A 19,234-nucleotide genomic window follows, 5' to 3' on the forward strand; every position below is an offset into this window, starting at 1 on the left:
TAAACACTGGAAATAAAAACACGGTTGTTTGTTTTATTTAAAAAAAAAAAAAAGAATAATTTGGCACTTTGCTATAAAATCTGCAAAACAGCAACTGGCTATATATCGACATCATTACTGCTGCATGTGGAAAAATGGGGAAATGTTATCTCACTATATTTTAATGGTATTAGCGTATCACAACCTGTTGACTGGCAGCACTGATGTTTCTGGGTTCAAATCCACCAGCCAACTGAGGCTTTTCTGTGTGGAGTTTGCATGTTCTGTCTTGCCCTTTGAGAGCAGGGATAGTCTGCATTGTATAAAAATAACAAACTATGTTATTGATTTGCAAAAAATATCAGTGTTAATGTGAAAAGCTCGACGATTTATGTGTCCGATTCTCCTACGAAGTTGGGGTTGGTAAAGGCAGGCTGCAACACAAGAATGACATGAGTTTTTAGCACTGACATCAATACATTTGTTTATCCAACCATGACAGGCTAATTAAAAACTTACCACATCAATTCTACTGGTGCTTTTTGTTGGCAAGCTCAAGGTGCTCAGTTTATATCCACGCACACTGAAGACGTAGAACAGTCCAACTATTATGGCGACGACCACAATGACTGCAACGACGATGCCGGCTATCAGCCCTACGTCTGAGACAAACCAGCTCAGGTGAGATATTAACCTGCTAGAATCACTCCAATGTCTTACTTTGCTTATACCTATGCGATTGTATTTCAGTGACGCTTTACACTAAACCCTATTATTAGTATTCTAACATGTTCAATACTTGTGTAATAGTTGTGTCTGGATGTTAAATTGGCAACAAAGACAACATAAGGTTAAGGCAGATGGGGAAATTTTAGAGGAAATAAAACTTTAGTCTGTGTGTGGTACTAAATAAAATAAGTGGATCAGTACACTTGTTAATGATTGTGGCAGGGGACATTATTAACGGTTGCCATGAACAATGACCAACTTAGTAACTGAAATCCACACTTAAACCTGTAAGGCTGCAACAGGTGAAAAGTTGGGGAATTTCCAAAGTAGTTTTTTTTTTTTGTCATCTGGGGACCACAAATGTCCCCAAAGTCTCAGAAATCCAAATGGGCGATTTTGCTCTACAAGGACTAGCTGATTTAGATCTGTTATTGTTGGGGGGTTTTTTTGTTTTGTTTATTATTAAATGCATGGCTTAATTATTATTTGCTGACATGAAAACCAAGTTATATTGTAAAGCAACCATATTTGTCACTTACTGTTAGCTGGAGCTTCAGTGGGATAAATTGGATTTTTGTTCTCATCTGTTTGATAAACTGAAAGACAGATTTACAAAGAGCCTGTTATTCCACTGCTTATCATTACCAAATTCAATAAGCGTTATTAAAGCTGCAGAAATTGCCTTACATCTGTGCTGCATTAAAATATCTAAAAAGGGAAATGGGAAAAATGCTTACACTGAGGGTGGCGGCAAGCAAAACTTTTCTTCTCCATGCAGTTGTTGTCATTCCAGCGTCCGTCTTTGTACATCTCCACACAGTTCTCGGCCATGTCCCCTGGGTGAAACGCTGAATTGGGCTCATTGGGAGCCCAGTTGAGGAAGCTTACAGAGGTCTCATCTGTCCAGGCCCAGCCAACTGCAGGTTTAAAAGAAAAGTTGATTCATTTTACTGAATTAAGCCCTGGTACAATAGCCCTGTGAAAGCAACGAGTCTCTCTCTTTTTCTTTCCATTTGTAAACTCACAGTTGTTATCCCTGGTAAGGCCAATCCAGAGGTTCATATTTTTGCTGTAGTTGAAGCTCTTGAGGAATTCTACCTCTGCTCTGCTGTGAATGGAGACCAGCTCCATCCTGCCTGCCTGGCAGTAGTGTTCAGAGTCCGGCCAAGAGAAGCCGACATCACCACTGTACACATAGTAACAGTACTTGCCATAGGGTATCGCAAAGCGCTGACACATCCCATCACCAGGGGCGGGAGTGGTTGGAGGTTTCTCTGAGACACAAGTGTTATTATTAAAGGTTATATAAATGAAAGCATATATAATTAGTCAGAAACTGACTAAAAGCAATTAAAAAGAAAGAAAAAAAGTTCAATTCTGATTGAGTTTGTACCTGAGGTTTTCTTGCAGATGTATGGTTTCTCTAGGTCACACTTGGTGTCATTCCAGGTCCCGTGGAACATCCTCGAAGCATGCATACTCACACAGCCCTCATCCTTAATGTTAGTGGGCTCTCCTGGTCCCCACTGAGTGAAAAAAACTGGCCAACCATCTGTCCACATGTAGGAGCCATCATCCTGCATCACAAGGCAACAACATATGATTAAATGTTTAGATTGTCATGGATCACACAGTGCCGTTAGACAAGCATCAAGGAAGTGACTCCAAGAGTGCAGAAAAAAACAAATACCAGTGAGAGAAGACAGAAGGTTTAAATCCACAACTGATTACTCAGTTGTTGTTTTTTTTAATAGCTCTGGTAGTTTTTATATTAGAGATGTCTGCCTTTGATTCCTAGTTTAATTGAAATGCATCTACTTTTTTAAAAGTAAATCTTCCTAGTAAAATTTTCTCAATACTTTTTATTAATGTAGGATCTTTACTTGCAATAAGGTGTTTTCACCTTCTATAATTAGTGCCTTTCCTGGAGTATTTTTCTTCTATTTGTAGCATATTTAATGCGAATTCTTCTGAATTCTACTTGGAACTAAACTTTTCTGTTTCTCTCTAAACAGCACCTTGCGCTTCAGTCCAATCCAGGCATCAGCTTTTCCCTGCAGGACCGCTCCAGCCACAAAGGCCTGGTCGTAGCTCATGTCGATGCTGGCCAGATTGCCTCCCTGATCCTTGCAGGCTGCCTGAGCTGCATCCCAGGTCGCTGGCTCCTCCACCAGTTTGTAACAGTTCAGGTACCATGAGATGTAGCCTGCTGGGCAGGGGCTCTTTGTGGGTGGAGGCGGCTGGATACTGCTTGCTAATATTTAGGGAGATTGACAAATACTTAATAAGAAGGTTTAAGCTAGCATGCATTTAAAATGTTTTTTGTAGTCTGTGAAATGCAATTGCATCTGAGCAGGAAGAATTATCTCTGGAGTGTTTACTAACATTTCTTTCTGGAGCAGACGAAGCTGTGATTGTTGTCGCAGTTGTCATCGTTCCATTTGCCAGTTAATAGGGGGCTATGAGTAATCGTCACACAGTTTTCCTGTTGAGCAAACCAAGAATAGTCAAGGCTAAATGTGTCCTTTCCCTGTTTATGAGCCCACAACTTTACAGTACTTTCCCATCTGCTTCACTCGATTAGTGATAATCTGAAGCAAAGTGTCCTCACCACTCCGTTCGCATTGTTGGGCTCTTTGTCATTCCAGTTGGTGTACAGAACTGGACTGACCCCATCACTCCAGGCGTACTGATTCTCCACCAAGAGATCTGACAGACCGATCCATGTGGGGAGCTCCAGGTCCCTCAGGTAACTAGCAACAAAGTCTGTAGGAGAGAACGGAAATGTAAAGAGCCGTCTCTGTGGAGGAAACCTCTGTTCTAATAATGTTTTGTTTAATGGTTATATGCTGAGCTTACCATTCTCATACTGGTCATCAATGATTGCCAAGTCTCCTCCTTGCTCCCTGCACCAACTTCGAGCATATGACCAGTTTCCTTTAATATCATTCTTTTTTCCTTTGAACATGAAGCACTTATTGTTGAAACGCAGCCAACCTACAGGGGAGGAGGAAAATCGTAATGAGTAATAAACAGAGAAAAAATACTCCAGCTGATGTGAAAGAACCAGCAGCATTAGTCAGCCTGTGTGATTTAACCAAATTTGTATTTAAACTGTGTATGTTACCTGCAGGACAGTTGCCCTCCCAGGGCTGTGTTGGTGGAGGCGGAGTGTGAATATCTCCGGGGAACTTCTTACATACGTAACCTGCTGAAGCCCGACCACAGTTGGCATCGTTCCATCCACCTTAGCAAGTCAGAGTATATTGCACGCATCATTATAGTTAAGTCATAAAGACACATTAGTTAAAAAATAGCGTATTTGATCTAAATTGTCAGTTGACAGAAGGTGCAGTACCTTGATGTCTGTTCATCTGCACGCACTGCTCCTCCCCGTTAGCATTGTTGGGCTCACCAGGAGCCCAGTGAGTGTATGTCATAGGGGAGTGGTCGACCCACCTGAGCACATAAAACAGAAATTTTACAGTTTTACATTAAAAGAAAAGATTTTCCTCATCTTCAAATCTGTTAAAGTATGTTGAATGTTTTTAACCAGTAGTAAATTAGTGAATTTGGTCTAAATTTACTAACCAGAGCAATGATAACAATGGTCACATATATGAACTCATAATCATCAGTGCGATATACCGACAGCAAAGCAAATTAGGTCAAACATAAGGGTACTAACAAAAATAACACAGCACAGATTGAATGCAAGTTTTTCTCTTTGTAATCAGTATGGCATTGTAGATAAGTGAGATAAAGATGAGTCAACATGTTCCGGTATGAGGGCAAACCTTTCCTTCATAATTTGATTCAAACTGTGGGATCTTTGAGGTTAGGGCAGCTGTTCTCTAAATAAATCAGGCGTTTCACGTGGTGTTCATCTAAGTTCATCTAATCAACGTCAATTGATGTTTATGAAGTTACTCCTGCTGTCCCACACGTGTAAATATGTGCATCATTCTCATTTTTTTTCTGCATACTGTGTGAGGTTGCAAATATTTATTGAAGTCAGATGATATAATCTGACTTATAGTCAGCTGTGGGCAACTTATAGTTTTTCCAATTTTATAGTACATAAAAGGAGAAAAAGTAAAATATATGAAAATCAATTTGTGAATTTGTAGGGCTCTGTGAGTGCCCAGCGCTGAATAAAGACACAAAGATGTTTTCTGTGGCAATTCTCATTGTGGGCTGATTTTTGTGTATAAATGTGACCAAAAAAACTAAAACATAGCAAACCAAAGACGGTAAAACTTTGCTATTTGTAATACAGCCCTGGCTTATGCAAATTTTGTTCTGACATTTTCTCTCCCCCTCCCCTGGACCCTCAGCATGAAGTCCTGATCTGTTACATTAAATATCAGTTTTAAGGACATGAAATATCCCTAAATATTGTGAAATGGAAACTCTGCTGATCAGAACTATGAAAAAAGAAAATGACACAAAAAAGATTTGTTTAACATTTCTTTGCTTTGGTGCAATTGCTTAGAAACATACTTACACGTATTGTCCATCTACTGTGCCAAACATCCTCATGCCAATCCAGGCTGCAGTAACCTTTCCTGTCCCCACCTGAAACAGCAGCAAGACTTATCATTCATTTTTTCACAGTAAATAATCTCTAATGAAGTTAAAGATGAAAAAGCATACCATGCTGTTAACATATGCTTGTTCTTCTCTGTTTAGGATGGACACAAGTCTGGCTTTCTCTGCATAGCACCGTGTGAAAGCTGTGTGGAAGTCCACTATGTCAGTGTCATTGTAGTAATAGCAGATGTTTTTGTTCTTCCTCCAGCCGGGGTTCGAGCCACAATCGGGAGCTGAAGTTTGAAACGTTAGGAAAAAACAAACACTCAGACATTGTGAGGGTTTGTGAGGGTCTGAATTCATATAAAAATTGCTCTATCCTTAAGGGAAGCAAATTCATGACTTGATCCCTCTGTAGAGAAACGACAGGTGCCTTAGTTACCTGGTTCAGGTGATGGGGGCCTAGGGGGAAGGATGGGATCCTTTCCTTTAGTAATCTTGCATATCCAATCCTGATGAGCGTCACAGTTGAGATCATTCCACAACGAGTAGGTGCCATTCGCGTTGCTCACCATCTCTACACAGTCCTCCCGACCCTCGTGATTGTTTGGCTCCCCGTCACCCCAGTTGGTGTGGGACAGAGGCGTGCCATCGCTCCAAGAATATCCTGCAATAAGGGAGGAGTTGTTTTTAGGTTTATTCTTTATTTGGCTTCCATTTAACCGGGTCCAGTCTGCAATACATATATTTTGCTCACCTCCTTCTATTGGGTTGCTCCTGAGACCAATCCACTTGGTAGTGCCTTTGCTGTACAGAGCAAGAAACTCTTCTTCCTCCTGAGTGTGGATGCTGGCCAGATTACCACCTCTGGCGATACAGTCCTCAAGCGCTGCTTCCCAGCTCTTCTTCAAGGACCAGTCCACGTTGTGGAAGAGCTGCAATAAATCGCCCCTGGAAAATGAATAACTGACCTTCTCTTGCAGATAATCACACTTTTAGATGTTTAACTTTGAGCTGTTATTACCTTATAACAGTGCCTGAAATGGGGTTTGGCTGTCCAGCCAGCAGCACAGCCCTGTGCAGGAGGAACAGTCGGGGCCTTGGTGGGCGGGCTGATGTCAGGTCTGTATTTTTCACATACGAAGGCATATTTGTCCAAGCACTGCTTGTCATCCCAGAAACCACCAACCTGACCCGTTGTCATAGCCACACAAGTACCACCACCGTTATCTAAAAACAGAAAGAGATTTTGGTTTCTTGTGTTTATTATTAATAATAATAACAATAAGAAAAAACTAAACTACACAATTCTGGAGAAATTGGGGTGGGATTGTTGTTACTGGCGGGCTCGTTTTGTAGTTTGCCTCTGGTGCAGCAAAAAAGTTGGAGGTAAAAGAGGTTGGCTAACAAAGCTGAAGTGAGATGGCTTATAAACCCATGGCTAGCTTTTTTAATAGGCAAACTGTACTGTACCTCAGATAGCAGCTACTCTGTACCTAATGGAATTGCTCAGTGTTTGGAAGAATTTCAGTCCTACAAGTTTGTTTGTTTTTTTTCAAAGTGTAGTCACCTTCACCTCAGAGACATTTTATTTTTTTTAAATATTTTTTTGGCTTTATTCAGTAAAAGGACTAGATGTTACAATCCCTGACAATGCATTGCTTTTGATGGAGAAAATCTTGGGGGATGGCTGCTATGAGGAAAAGCAGCCCAGAAACTTTACCAGCGGCACATATTGTTGTGTGCCTCAAGTTTCGTTCTTTTTACCCAAGCTAATCTGCCATTTTTCCTTGGTTAGGTTTAGGGATTAGAGATCTGATCTAAATTATTAAAATTTGGGACACATCATCAGTAGTGGACCTTGGATTCATCGGGCGTTTTGGCCATTATCACTGGACACCCTCATCCAAGGAGGCCCTGCCAGGGCTGATCAGGCCCCAGAGTGTGTCACTGGTTTATGTTAAAATTGTTATTTCGCTTCTTCTTTTACCTGTTTAGTTTTCTACAGTTTATTCTATTTCTTCAAAGGGACAGAAAAGGTGATAGAGAGGAGTAAGAGAAGTAAGTAAGATAAGATTGGAGAGAGCAGAGAGGAGGGCCGGAAGGGGGGCGCCCGATCTGGCTTCCCACACTTCCCCACCAGATTGGGCTGTACTATCTATCAGCCTAACTATCAGCCGTGCAGCATATGGTCGCCTGCTCATCCAACTGAGCTAAACCAGCCCACCTCAGCGACATTTACCTTGTTGTTGTAAAGTTGTCCCTCTGAAATAATTTTGTAAACAGGAAAATGTTTACAGTTTTCTGTCTAAGATGAGGAGAAAAAAATCTGAAATATGTGTTGATGTGTATTACACAATATATACCAAAACAAATCATCGTGAAAAATGTCCCATGCTGTTCTCAAAGCCACAACCTTCAACATACAAAGCAGAGGTGAGAGAAAGCTGGTTCTCCATTCAAAGTCAATGGGACCAAAAAAAGTGAAATATTTCAGAAATGCAGCAGCTAGCCAGCTTTATGTAGGTCAGTGTTAGGTCAGTACCTGGCTGGTTCCTGTCCCAGTGAGTAAAGCTGAGAGATGAACCATCATCCCAAATGTAGTCCACCCCTCCACCTGCCCCCCCATGAGCACGCAGGCCAATCCACCAAAAACCAGTCTTTCCTGACAGCGCCGCTGTAAAATGTGACTGCTCATAGCTGCAGGAAAACGGAACAAAGAGATGATAATGACAAACAGACAATAATGTACAAAAAAGACTATTGGAGTGCACAACCTCAGCTGGAAAAATTGCCCCTATACAAGTGGAGCAATTTAAAAAAAAAATCTAAAATTTTGAAATTATTTGGATTCCAGGGGGGGGGGGGAATTATGAAATATTCTGTGAATCACAGGGGAGGAAAATTCTTCTTCATGAGTTTTTCAGAGATAAGAGTGTTGTTGAGTGACACTGGATTATAGCACCATAAGTATAGGCTAAGATTTTATGTATCATCCAGATACATAAAATCCAGAATCTGTAGTTTTGCAATAATAAGCATCCTTATATCACCCTCAGACAGACATGTGACTCACATGTCTCCAATATGCAGCAAGACGGCATCCTGCTCCTCACAGAAGGCCTTAGCATCAGACCAGCTCCTAGTCGTCTCCTCCATCCAGTAGCAGGAGTAGCGATATGCTTCCCAGCCCTGACACACACATTAAACACCTTATTACACATCTGGCATTGTCACTTCTGCAGTGTGAGGTTAAACTTGAAAAGGCAGAGAAATGTGACAAGTCGATGTTTGTCGCACCTGAGGACATCCGTACACAGTGGGCTGTACAGAAGGCAGTGGGTAATGTGCTTTGGGCATTTTGCAGATGTATGTATTGAGTTCTGTGCAGGTCACGTCGTTCCATCGGCCAGACTGAAGGAAAATTAGTATGATCAATCAATTAAGATTGATGTCAAAAAGACCACAACTGACTACAAAGATCACTTTATTTGCTTTCACCAGTGAGGGTTTTCAGGTTTCTCACCTGGTGCAACATCTCGACACAGTCCTCACTGAACCCATCATGGTTGTTGGGTTCCCCTGGAGCCCAGTAGGTGAATGTTGTTATGTGTTGATCAGACCATGAGAACAAGCCAGCATAAAACAGGTCATTTAGACCAATCCAGACGTCACTGGTGGCTGTGAAGGACAAATAAATATCAAGTTTAAATCAAGTGTGACTTAAGAATGTAAAAGGCTTTTCTAAACCTTTAACATCTACTTTAGTTTAAACACAGAGAAAATAAGTGTAAATCCATACCCATGTACAGGTAGCCTTCCAGCCAGCTCTGCTCTGTCATGGAGAGGATGGAGACAAGTTCAGCACCCAGAGCCCTGCAGCTGCTCTGAGCATCATGCCACGTCTTTTTGTCTCCAAAAGGTTTGTAGCAGAAGTCCCCAAACTCAAACCAGTCAGGTCCGGAGCATCTCAGCTCTGTGGGAGAGAGTGGAAAGAGAAACGGCAGAATAACAACACAGAACAGATTAACTCATAAAATCATCATTACTTCTTCAAAAAGTGGAAGCTGAAAGAAATTAAGAGGTTCTAACTGCATGTCAACTTACCTCCATCTGCAAAAAAGTAAGACACAGCATAGTTTCCATCATATCTGTTGAAAGTAAAGGCATTGAATCAGCCTCTCGGGACTGCCCCGCTACTAAAAAACAAAACAAGAACTAAGAAACTCATCTACTCACTGCCGTGAGGTAATGCCATTCCTCGTGGATCCAGGGTAGAAGTTCTGTCCGTCAGCTTTTAGCAAAGTGCAGTCTCCTCCAATCTCATTCAGCACCACTCCAGCATGGATAGCTGCTGCACAGATGTTTGAGTCCTGTTTAAGAAAGAAGAGAGAGGTAATGCATGCACAGACACAAACATTCTGGCAATGGTACGTACTGATGTGCCGGCCTGCAGGAGTCGGACTAGTTGTGCAACCTCTGTTGGGTCTAGGTATCAATGGTGATACCGACACTAATTAACAACCTCTGTTACTTAACTGACCATATCAATATCCCAGAAGTTTAAGTGACGTGATGCTATACTCTAATTAAAAAGTGTTCTTTTATTTATTTATTTTTTACGTACCCCTCGATACAATGTAGTGCCATACACTGTGTAACCAGCTTTGGCACAGTCTGCTGGACAGTGGACACTGAAAGACATGAAAATTAGTGTAGAAATGTGTGACTAATAATCCAAAGAACAATGACACAAAGAGCTACAAATTCAACTTTATTACAGTATATTTGTTAAAAAAAAGATGAAAAATATATTTTTACTTACGTCATTTTATCATTAGCAAAGTTGAAGTTGGGCTTGCTGGCACATGTAACTGCATCTGTTGAACATCCGATATTTTATAATGACAAACCATATAAATTTAGATTTGTATTTGAAAAAAGGTTTAATCTGGAGTTAAGTCAGTTTCCTTACAGTCTGGCGTGCATCCTAACACCTCAAACCGAAGGCCTGCCTGACTGCTGAACTCCACTGGAAGGATGCGGATGAACTGAGCTGACACAGGCTTCCCCAGCAGCTGAGTCTCAGCAGTGTTTCTGTCTGTTGCTCCTGGTAAAATCTGGAACTGAATGAGAGAAATAGAAAATTGTTATCATGGATATTTAAACAGATAAACCTGTCCAAGAGCTCCCAAGTGTGGCTTTGAACAGTCTTGATGTCTGGCAGGTGGTAGACCACAAAGTCGCTATGCAGTTTCATGCAATTCTTACTCACATCCCCATCAGCTGGGTAGTCAGTCCAGGTCAATCCATTCATACTGTGCTGAATCTTAAATTTGGTCACCCAGTGGTCATTCTGTGGGCAACCCTGAATCACAATCCCCGTCACTTTTCTGGTCTCACCAAGGTTTACCTGAATCCAGCTTGAAGCAGCTGTAAGAGGACAGAGACAGGGTAGAAGATAGGACCTTTGTTGTGCCAAAACCCAGAACCCCAACCTCAAGTTTTAACTAACAATTCAAATATTATTACACATGTGTGATCCCTGGGTTGGTGCATACCATTTCCTGATGGCATCCAGCAGGAATTTCCATTCAGACGAGCTTTGTTTGGAGTGAAGGAGCCAATGGAGGAGGAAGCAGAGAGCATGGCATCTGAGATGTTGCCATGTTCAAGACCCAAGCCATGCAGGCACACTGAGCATTCAAAGCACAAAAGCATGAAGCCGGAATTGCACTAACTCAAGATAAATATGTAATACTACAGTAAACATTAGCACTGATTATAAAATGTTTAGAGAAACCGATGGAGAAGTTACCTTTTTGTTCACAGCTGTAGATGAGCTTAAGATATTTGGAAACAGTGGGGCAGGGGTCTGGGTCCACATTGGCATACGCAAAGCAGAACGGAAGGTTGTCACACATTTTTCTGTACTTAGGAAGGATGCCGCCTACTGTGCAGTTGCCTAGAATATAGTAATATCAATATTTACTTAATTAATTTGATTTACATTGATACATACCTGCAGATAAAGTTTTCAAAAAATCACTGAATCAAATACACATCATCAATATATGTTGTAACAAATGTGCAGCACCACTTTCTGAGCCATCGAAGTGTGGACAGATGTCGGCATTCTGTCGTCCGTAGAAAGCAGACTGGATGTTAATCACACTTTCCTGTGGACAATGAAGGACAGCACCGGAGCCCTGGCATATCAGTGCAGTCAGAAAGTCTACAATAAAAAGTTGATGCGTTATTCCAGTGCAAAAATAATATATATTATAGATGAGGGTAGAATAATTAGCCTAAACATGAAAATTTCCCAAGTACCTTTAAACAGAGCAAGGAATTTTTAACACAGCTTTTCCAAATATTCTAGTATTAATTTGGAGACTTACAATTTTTTTACTTTGCACATAGAAAAAAAATTTTTCACCAAAGCCAAAAAATTATTAGCCTCCCTTATGCCAATAGTCAGTTTTGCTTTTTTTTTTTTTCATTGGATAACAGCCTGCAGTCATTTGTTGTAGTTTTCAGCAGGTCTCACACGTCTCCTGAGTGATTCCAGTCCATTCTCTCAACCTCCCGCAGATTCGATGGTCTTCTTTCATGGCTCTTCAGTTCACCCCACAAATTTCCAAGATGTTCCAAGTCAGGGCTTTGTGAAGGGCAGTCAGTAACGTCCACTTTGGTCTTCTGGAGGTTGTTCTTCACCAGGAGTGATGTACGTTTTGAGTCATTGTCAGTGTTCTTAAGGTTGTAAACCTCTCCCTTCTTTCTCTAAATACAATCAGTGTCTCTGTGGGCAAAGAGCTCTAGTTTCATGTCATCTGACCAAAGGGTATGCGTCCAGTGTGCATAACCTTTCTCCAGGTTGTCTATAGTATACTTCAGTCCAGCTTAAACTTATCTTTTCTGCAGAAGAGGAGTTTTTCTTGGTCTGTAACCTCACAGTCCCTTCCTGTGTAGAGTTCTAGTGATTGTCCTTTTCAAGATTATAATTCCTGACTTGGCTGAGTTATTCATTAGTGTCTTTGCAGTTATTCTGGGGTAGACATATTTCTCATTCTTTGAAATCTTTCACTTTCTACATCTGCCAGGTGTGGCTCTCTTTGATTTTCTTTATACTAGTTCTCACTCCAGTTCTTGAAACTTTAGAAATGCTGTGATAACTATATCCATCTCCTGCTTTGTGAGCAGTGACAATTCTTTTTCTCAAGTCTGAACTGATTTCTTTTTTTTTTCCAGGTGACAACTGAGACAGCAGTTTTTTATATTGTGTGTAAATTGGAAGATAAACCTCAGTTTTTACTTGATTTTACAAACTTTAAGCATTGAAAATTTACAGCACATCATGGTTTGTGCTATTAGTCAGTAAAGGGGTTAGTTTTTCCACTGCGGTCATTTTTGGTTTTTCTGTAATAATTCTGTTATTATGTGCAAACTGAAATTATTTATGCTTTTTAAAGAAAACTAGTATGTTTAGATCTCAATCTCTTGCTCTGTTAACCAACTGTATCTTTTTATTGTTTCAAATTAACACTGAGGTATCACTGTTACCATCATGAGGTGGAGGTGGCTCAGGTGTTCTTCCTGGAAAAAGTAAACATCTATCAGAAATCTGAAAATTGTCAAATTCTTATTTTCCAAGCATCATCTGGAGCATCATTTCTCACCTCTCCGCTTGCAGATATATCCTCTCTTGTACTCACAGTTGTCATCATTCCAGTAGCCATTGTTTATGAGCATACTCAGACAGTCTTCGCCATAATAGTCATCTGGGTTCCCTGTGAGAAAAGACGAGCATATTTTTCACTTTAGTTTTTGTTTTTAGTCTTTAGTTTTAAGTCTGTAAGTATTTATAAAGCATCAGATTTGGCCTTTAACCTGCATTCCAGTGGATGAATCTGAACGGAGAGCCGTCTGTCCATTCCCAACCACCTTCAGTCATGGAGTCATGACCCCCCATCCACATAGAGATCCCAGTGGGACTCTGCTGGATTAAAGCTGAGAGGATATTTTAAAAAAGCAGCAAATTATAGCAGGTTGAGATTATTAATAGATCTAAAGAAATAAGAAACAGTCAAATGTGAAGATAAAGATAAAACTCCAGACTAATGAGCAAAGTTCTAGGCCCTTTTCACTCCTTGGTTGCAGTTATGTGTGCTTTGTTGCACCGGCCACACCCAAAAGTGGGAGTGTACCTGTATACCTAGTCAGTCTTTGAAGATGATTTACAGTATTTAGGGGAGAAAAAGTCTCCAGTGCCCACTAGTGGTAGCATTGAAAAAGACATCACTAGTTACACCGCTCCAAAATTCTACAATACATGAAAGCGACACAATCTCCAAACTGCAAAATTTTTCAAGCATAAATTTCAAGCAAATATCTGCACATATCAGCTCTGAAACACCTACAAACTGAAAAGTGAGAAGTTGACTGAGAAATTGAGAAAAGCAGTTAAAATATGTCGTCTAAAATAAAAATAAAAAAATCACATTTAGCATATTATTACACTGAAATATGATTAAAAATGTCATATTTTCATATTTAGGAGCAACAGCACGATTCAATAGAATCCTTTAGCCCTCAAGGTATCAACCTATTTTAGCAACTTATATGAAAGAATGGGATCATTCACAGCCCCTTTTTATTTCATACAGTTACAGTTCATTCAGTTTTTTTATCTGTAACATGCGTTCTGTAATCTTCCTATGTAATGTATGTAATGTTTTTTAATCGTTTTAAAGCAGTTATGATATGTTAATGATGTATTATAGTATGATATGATTCTAATACCCAAATATTAATGAAGCAGGGCCTCTGTAACACTGTTTAACAACAAATGACCATCTTTTTCATCTGAACAGTGAAATAAAGATGTAAGGATCATACCCTGTATGAAGGTCTGTTCAAAGGGCTCAGTGATACTGAGTAGATCTCCTCCCTGATTGACGCAGTCAGCTCGAGCCTCTGCCCATGTCCTCATCGACAGGTAGTTAAACAGGTAGCAGTAGTCATTGAAAGGATCAGCGGTCCAAGAACCGCATTTATCGTTCCAGCCTGTAACAAACACAGCTGCTCACACATTTGCATATTGAGATAAATGTATTTAATCATCATTTGTCAGTGTAGCTTAAAGCCTGACCTGGTCCAGATGTTGGAGGCTGGGGAGGAGGCCCTTGTCCCTTGGCTACAGAAATACGAAACAAGGAATAACTCTAAATATAAACTCAGTATATAAAATTAATTCAGGAAGAGGCAAAAATGAATGCATTTATCACACCTTTTTTGCAGATATAATCCCTTGTGGCTGTGCAGAAGTCATCATTGAGTTTTCCAGGATCATTGTGAGTCGTTCCTGTGATGTGCATACAGTCTTCATTATTCATCCAGTTGTCAGGCTGGTCTGCCGCCCATGGGAGAAAATCCTGAGATCAGAAGAAACCGTGAGTATTTTCATGTGTAATATTTTGACACCGTAAAATATTATGAAGGATAGAGGATAGTCTCAAGTTTTTTAGGTTTGTGATGAATGTTTTCACACTTTTACACAGTATAAGAAAATAGGTTAGAAATACAAGTTTTGGTGCCATATAGGTTGCTCTGGCTTTGCCACTTACTGCAGGTGTTCCATCGGTGTATACGAACTGGTTTTCAACATTAATGTCATTCAAACCCACCCAGGCTTCCCCTGGCATGTGAGCTATCAAAATGTCAAGACAAAAGCACATCAGCATTGATAGAGTGTGTTAATGAAATACTTCACTTTAGTCATAGTTTGATTTGTACTCTTAGTAACTCACCAATCAGGAAACTCAGCTCTTCCTCTGTGTGGAAGCTGGCCAAGTGACCCTGCTCTCTGGTACAGTGTGCTTCAGCATCTTGCCAGTTTTTCACCATCTTGGTCTCAAAGTAATAGCAGAAGTCCCCATACAACAAGTATCCAGTGTCACAGTGGGAATCTAAAGCAAATCAACAGTTATCAGTAAAGGTGTGGTCTGACCGCAAGGAAAGAGAGAATGTGAAGTTTGACTGACCAGGAGCTGAAGTTGGTTTCGGGTTCTGTCCCCCGGTCATCTCACAGATGTATCCCAGGCTCTTAAAGCAGTTGGTTGTTTCCCATTTGCCGTCATAATTTCCTGGATAAGAATGTTGAGAACGTTAATCGGTCTTGTAATAGCAGCCTCAATCTAATGACACGCGAAACGATTAGCTTAGGAACAGAGCAACAGAGCACCGATCGTTACCCGTAAAGATCTGTCCACAGTCCCAGAAGTTCTCAGTGTTTCTGGGCCAACCGGCACCATAGTTTGAGAAGGTTATTTCGGTTTTATCCACCCATTTGAAGTGGCCATCCTGGTCCTTATCTGGTAATGTTACATACATAAATAACTTTAGATTTTAGACAGCTTTCTCATTAATCGTGTATAAAATGGCAATGTCTTTTTCACATTTTCACGAGCACGAAATCATAGAGGACCTGATAAACCAATCCACATGTCAGGTATGTCCACTTGATGAAAGTCTGGGAGCTTCCCATTAATGAAATACTGTTCCTCTTGACTACACATGAAGAATGGAACAAACATGGCAAATGAGAATCACTGTGTGTAATCAAATACCTGAACTCACGAAGGCTAAATTCTTAACACAAGACTATGCACCTTATTATTATTTAGGAAGTTGGTAACACTATCATTGGTCAGAATAGTCTCACTTTGATTGGGAAATTTTCTTTTTCTTTACCTGTTTATAATCAGGAGGTGAGCCCCTATATCAGAACACTTTGTAAAAGCCTCGTGCCAGGTGGTCAAGAGATTGATATTACTGACCATCCAGTAACAACTGCCACCAAAGCTCTGCCAGCCAGCAGGGCAGATGGCTGCAGGTGAGAAGGGAAAACAAGAGTCGGAAATAGTGAGAGAAAAAAACAGAAACCAAATAAAATGCTTTCACAATGGTAAACCTTGTGTTTCCAAAACAATCAGTCTTACTATTCAGTGGACGTTTGCACATGTAAGGACGCTCGTGTCTGCAGACGTGGGACCTCCAGTCTCCAAATGAACTGGTTTCATCCTTGATCATTGCAATACAGCTGCCAACCTGAGTGTCACTGTTGGAAAATGCAAGATTTAGTCAATTAATATTGACTTTGAGAGTCTGTTTCAACAGTATGAAACCTTACATTGTGGGTTGACCTTCAGCCCAATTTGTGTAGCCCACTTGTGTAGCATCAGACCAGGCAAGCTGACTGTTCCCCACTTCCACTTGACATGAAATCTTGTTGCATTTCTGGAGAAAAAAAGGTCAAATTATCCATTTAGAAAGAAGTAAGTCTGTTTACTAATCCTACACTATGCCTCTCTTACCAGTGTAGAAAGCCCAATCCAGAGGTCAAGATGTGTTTCACCCATGTTTGACGTGACAAACTGGTTTTCTCCTGCTGAAGTAATGGACACCAGGTCTGCTCCATCCGCCACGCAGTCATGCCTAGCTGATGTCCAGCTCTTTCTTGTGTCTGATTTAAACTTGTAGCAGTTGGAGCCGTACGTCATCCACCCGTTAGCTAAGTCACACTGTGGGCTAGGATTTGCTGAGGAGGAAGGAAGAAAATATGTTTAAGCTGCTATAGCGAAGAATGATTTACGACGTGTCCTTAGGCACAGACCAAGCTCTGGCCACATCACACAGCCAGTGGTATGACATGTTTGGGGTGTTGCGCTCATGCTCATAGAATCAGAGTTACATTTAGTAACTACTGTTTTTTCAAGCCAATGGATGTTCAACACTCAGATTTTATTATGGTTACAACATACATGGTGACTAGGGAGATGTGAAGCAATTTTTTATATTGTATCGTTGGCCTGGTGTATAAACAACAATGTTAATACATCACGTAAATTTTGCACCACAATCCATTATATCAAATGATCACTGCATGCGATGTGTGCAAACCTTGTATAAATAAAACTGGATTGAACTGCGTGGCTAAAGAGGTGATCAAACCAATTCCCCCACTGTACTCTTTTCACTTACAGTTGATGTGTTTGCAGATGTATTTCCTCGTGTTATTGCAGTTTTCATCATTCCACTCTCCAAAGTTATAGCCTACCACCTGACCACAATCCTCATTATCATTCCAGTCATCAGGCTGGCCTGACATCCAGTGTCTGAAATAGGAGCGTAATGGATAATTATTATGGATAAAATTAAGAAAGATACCTTACATATCTTTCATTTATTTCTTAATGATCAGGTATTATGCTAATGACTTTCACGGCTTTCTGATATGCCCAACCATGGCGTTGACCCTCAAGTCCGATAAGGAAAAGCTCACCCACAAAGATGAGCACACGTGCAATGGAAGTTGTGTGAAAAAGAACCATGGTTACTAAATAAAATAAATAAGTTGGGCTTCACTAGAGTAGTAAACGCATTACATACGACAGATATTGTATAAAAGGACTCCCATCACTCCACTCCCAGACACCTTCCACGGTGCGGTCATTCAGGCCGAACCAGTAGATCTCTGAGCTGATTTGTGTCCTCACCCATAACTAGAAACAGGACATGAAAATATAAAACCAGAGAGTGAGAAATGATACAACATTATTTATGTAATCTCTGTAATGTCCCCCGTTTTTTGGTTCTCACCCGCTCATGAATGTCCTGAATGCTCATCAGGTTGCTGTTATGCTCCAGACAAAATTCATTTGCCTCCAACCATGACTTTGTATCAGTTGAAAAGAAGTAACATTTGTTCTCATACTCCCTCCAGCCTGACTGGCACTGGCTATGAGCTGAAAATATTGAAAGTTAGCATGTGAGGCAGCACATTTCCAGCCACATAGATATAATATGCTCCTTTTCGGTTTTGATGTAATATTACTTATGGGAGAAAATGATCTCTTCACTATGATCTCTCTCTGCATAGTCTGATGTTTAGATATTTACATTACTTCTCCACTTCAGGTGAATTTCTATAACGGCTTTTATTATAGAGACTGTGACTACTTTGCTGGGTTGATAAGTACACAACTTCCCCAGCTGATGAGCTGAACGCTGAATGCTCATCAATCATAAAAGTCGCATGACAGAGCTACAGTCTAGCCATGTCAGTCAGTTTGCACAAATCTTTGGGTAAATGTTTCACTTTAACAACTTTGCGCGTGATTTCCACGAATCCTTAATTAGTCAAGCAATCATAAAAAAGCACCGAATTCTAACCTAAACCTAACCATCGATTAATAAAGACTAAAAATTAAAAAAATAAATCAAGCTTCTGTGATATCTGCAGTTAAATATACTGCGCTAATGGAAGTAATTATTACATTTAGATTCGTAAGTGTCTTCCTGAGACTTCGGGTCACATGATCTTCTGCGCATCATGTTCTTCCAAAAGCTTTTTTTTAAACCAATGTTGCAAAACGTAATTATTATTCCTGCAGCCAGGTTACATCAGAAAACAGCAGTCCATATTTCTGATGTTTTGCTTTTTAAGATTATTTAAAAAAATCTCTGTTTTTCAAAATAAAAAACTGAATCATTACTTTCTGTGATTGGCTCATTTTTGGGGGTGAAAAGAGGAAAAATAAAAATAAGATTGTCAAACATACAATTTAAAAATGTAATTATAAGAGCCTGACTTACCTCCAGTAAGAACAGCAGCAAAGCTCAACAGCTTCAGAAGCATTCTTTGTCTGTTTGCTTTTTTAATTAATATTTTTGGTGTCTTAAGGAGTGCTTATGCACATCCTACTATTGCAAAGTCGTTTCTCTAACGTCCCCTGAGCCTGGCAGTGTATGTGTGAGTGAGTGATGTGAGTGATGTGCTCTAGCTCCAAGTATTGGCCCCTCTGAGAAGCTTTTCGTTGGTTTTCCTCTTTTCAGCAGTCTTCCAGGGTCCAAAGACTGAAAGTAGTAAAACAGATGTGACGGTCATTTAAAAACTGCAGCAGTCTGCTACTGTGTGTCAATAAAACCCAAG

The 19,234-nt window shown here is 40.4% G+C and overlaps 1 protein-coding gene across 1 annotated transcript; it reads right to left on the reverse strand.

Moving 5' to 3' along the window:
- Positions 1-22: 22 nt before the first annotated feature.
- LOC309711982 (uncharacterized protein) lies at positions 23-18,940 on the reverse strand (the record flags this gene model as incomplete). Its single annotated transcript, XM_082542577.1, has 50 exons — positions 23-413; positions 499-641; positions 1,248-1,304; positions 1,446-1,625; positions 1,734-1,982; positions 2,102-2,285; positions 2,727-2,962; positions 3,094-3,193; positions 3,320-3,474; positions 3,568-3,705; positions 3,836-3,955; positions 4,067-4,167; positions 5,216-5,286; positions 5,365-5,534; positions 5,684-5,908; positions 5,999-6,176; positions 6,266-6,471; positions 7,787-7,941; positions 8,318-8,433; positions 8,542-8,655; positions 8,768-8,922; positions 9,044-9,217; positions 9,349-9,392; positions 9,481-9,614; positions 9,869-9,935; positions 10,067-10,121; positions 10,217-10,367; positions 10,517-10,674; positions 10,803-10,937; positions 11,060-11,206; positions 11,339-11,476; positions 12,805-12,837; positions 12,921-13,031; positions 13,132-13,251; positions 14,140-14,307; positions 14,393-14,437; positions 14,531-14,675; positions 14,868-14,950; positions 15,051-15,209; positions 15,285-15,386; positions 15,495-15,614; positions 15,728-15,810; positions 15,994-16,129; positions 16,242-16,360; positions 16,433-16,539; positions 16,617-16,840; positions 17,284-17,417; positions 17,692-17,804; positions 17,902-18,047; positions 18,898-18,940. The coding sequence occupies 50 exons, from the start codon at positions 18,938-18,940 to the stop codon at positions 369-371; spliced, it is 6,492 nt and encodes a 2,163-aa protein (XP_082398703.1). The 3' UTR covers positions 23-368.
- Between the last annotated feature and the right edge of the window lie 294 nt (positions 18,941-19,234).

This window comes from Aulonocara stuartgranti, assembly GCF_965226115.1.
Source record: "Aulonocara stuartgranti genome assembly, chromosome: 7".
NCBI lineage: Eukaryota > Metazoa > Chordata > Actinopteri > Cichliformes > Cichlidae > Aulonocara > Aulonocara stuartgranti.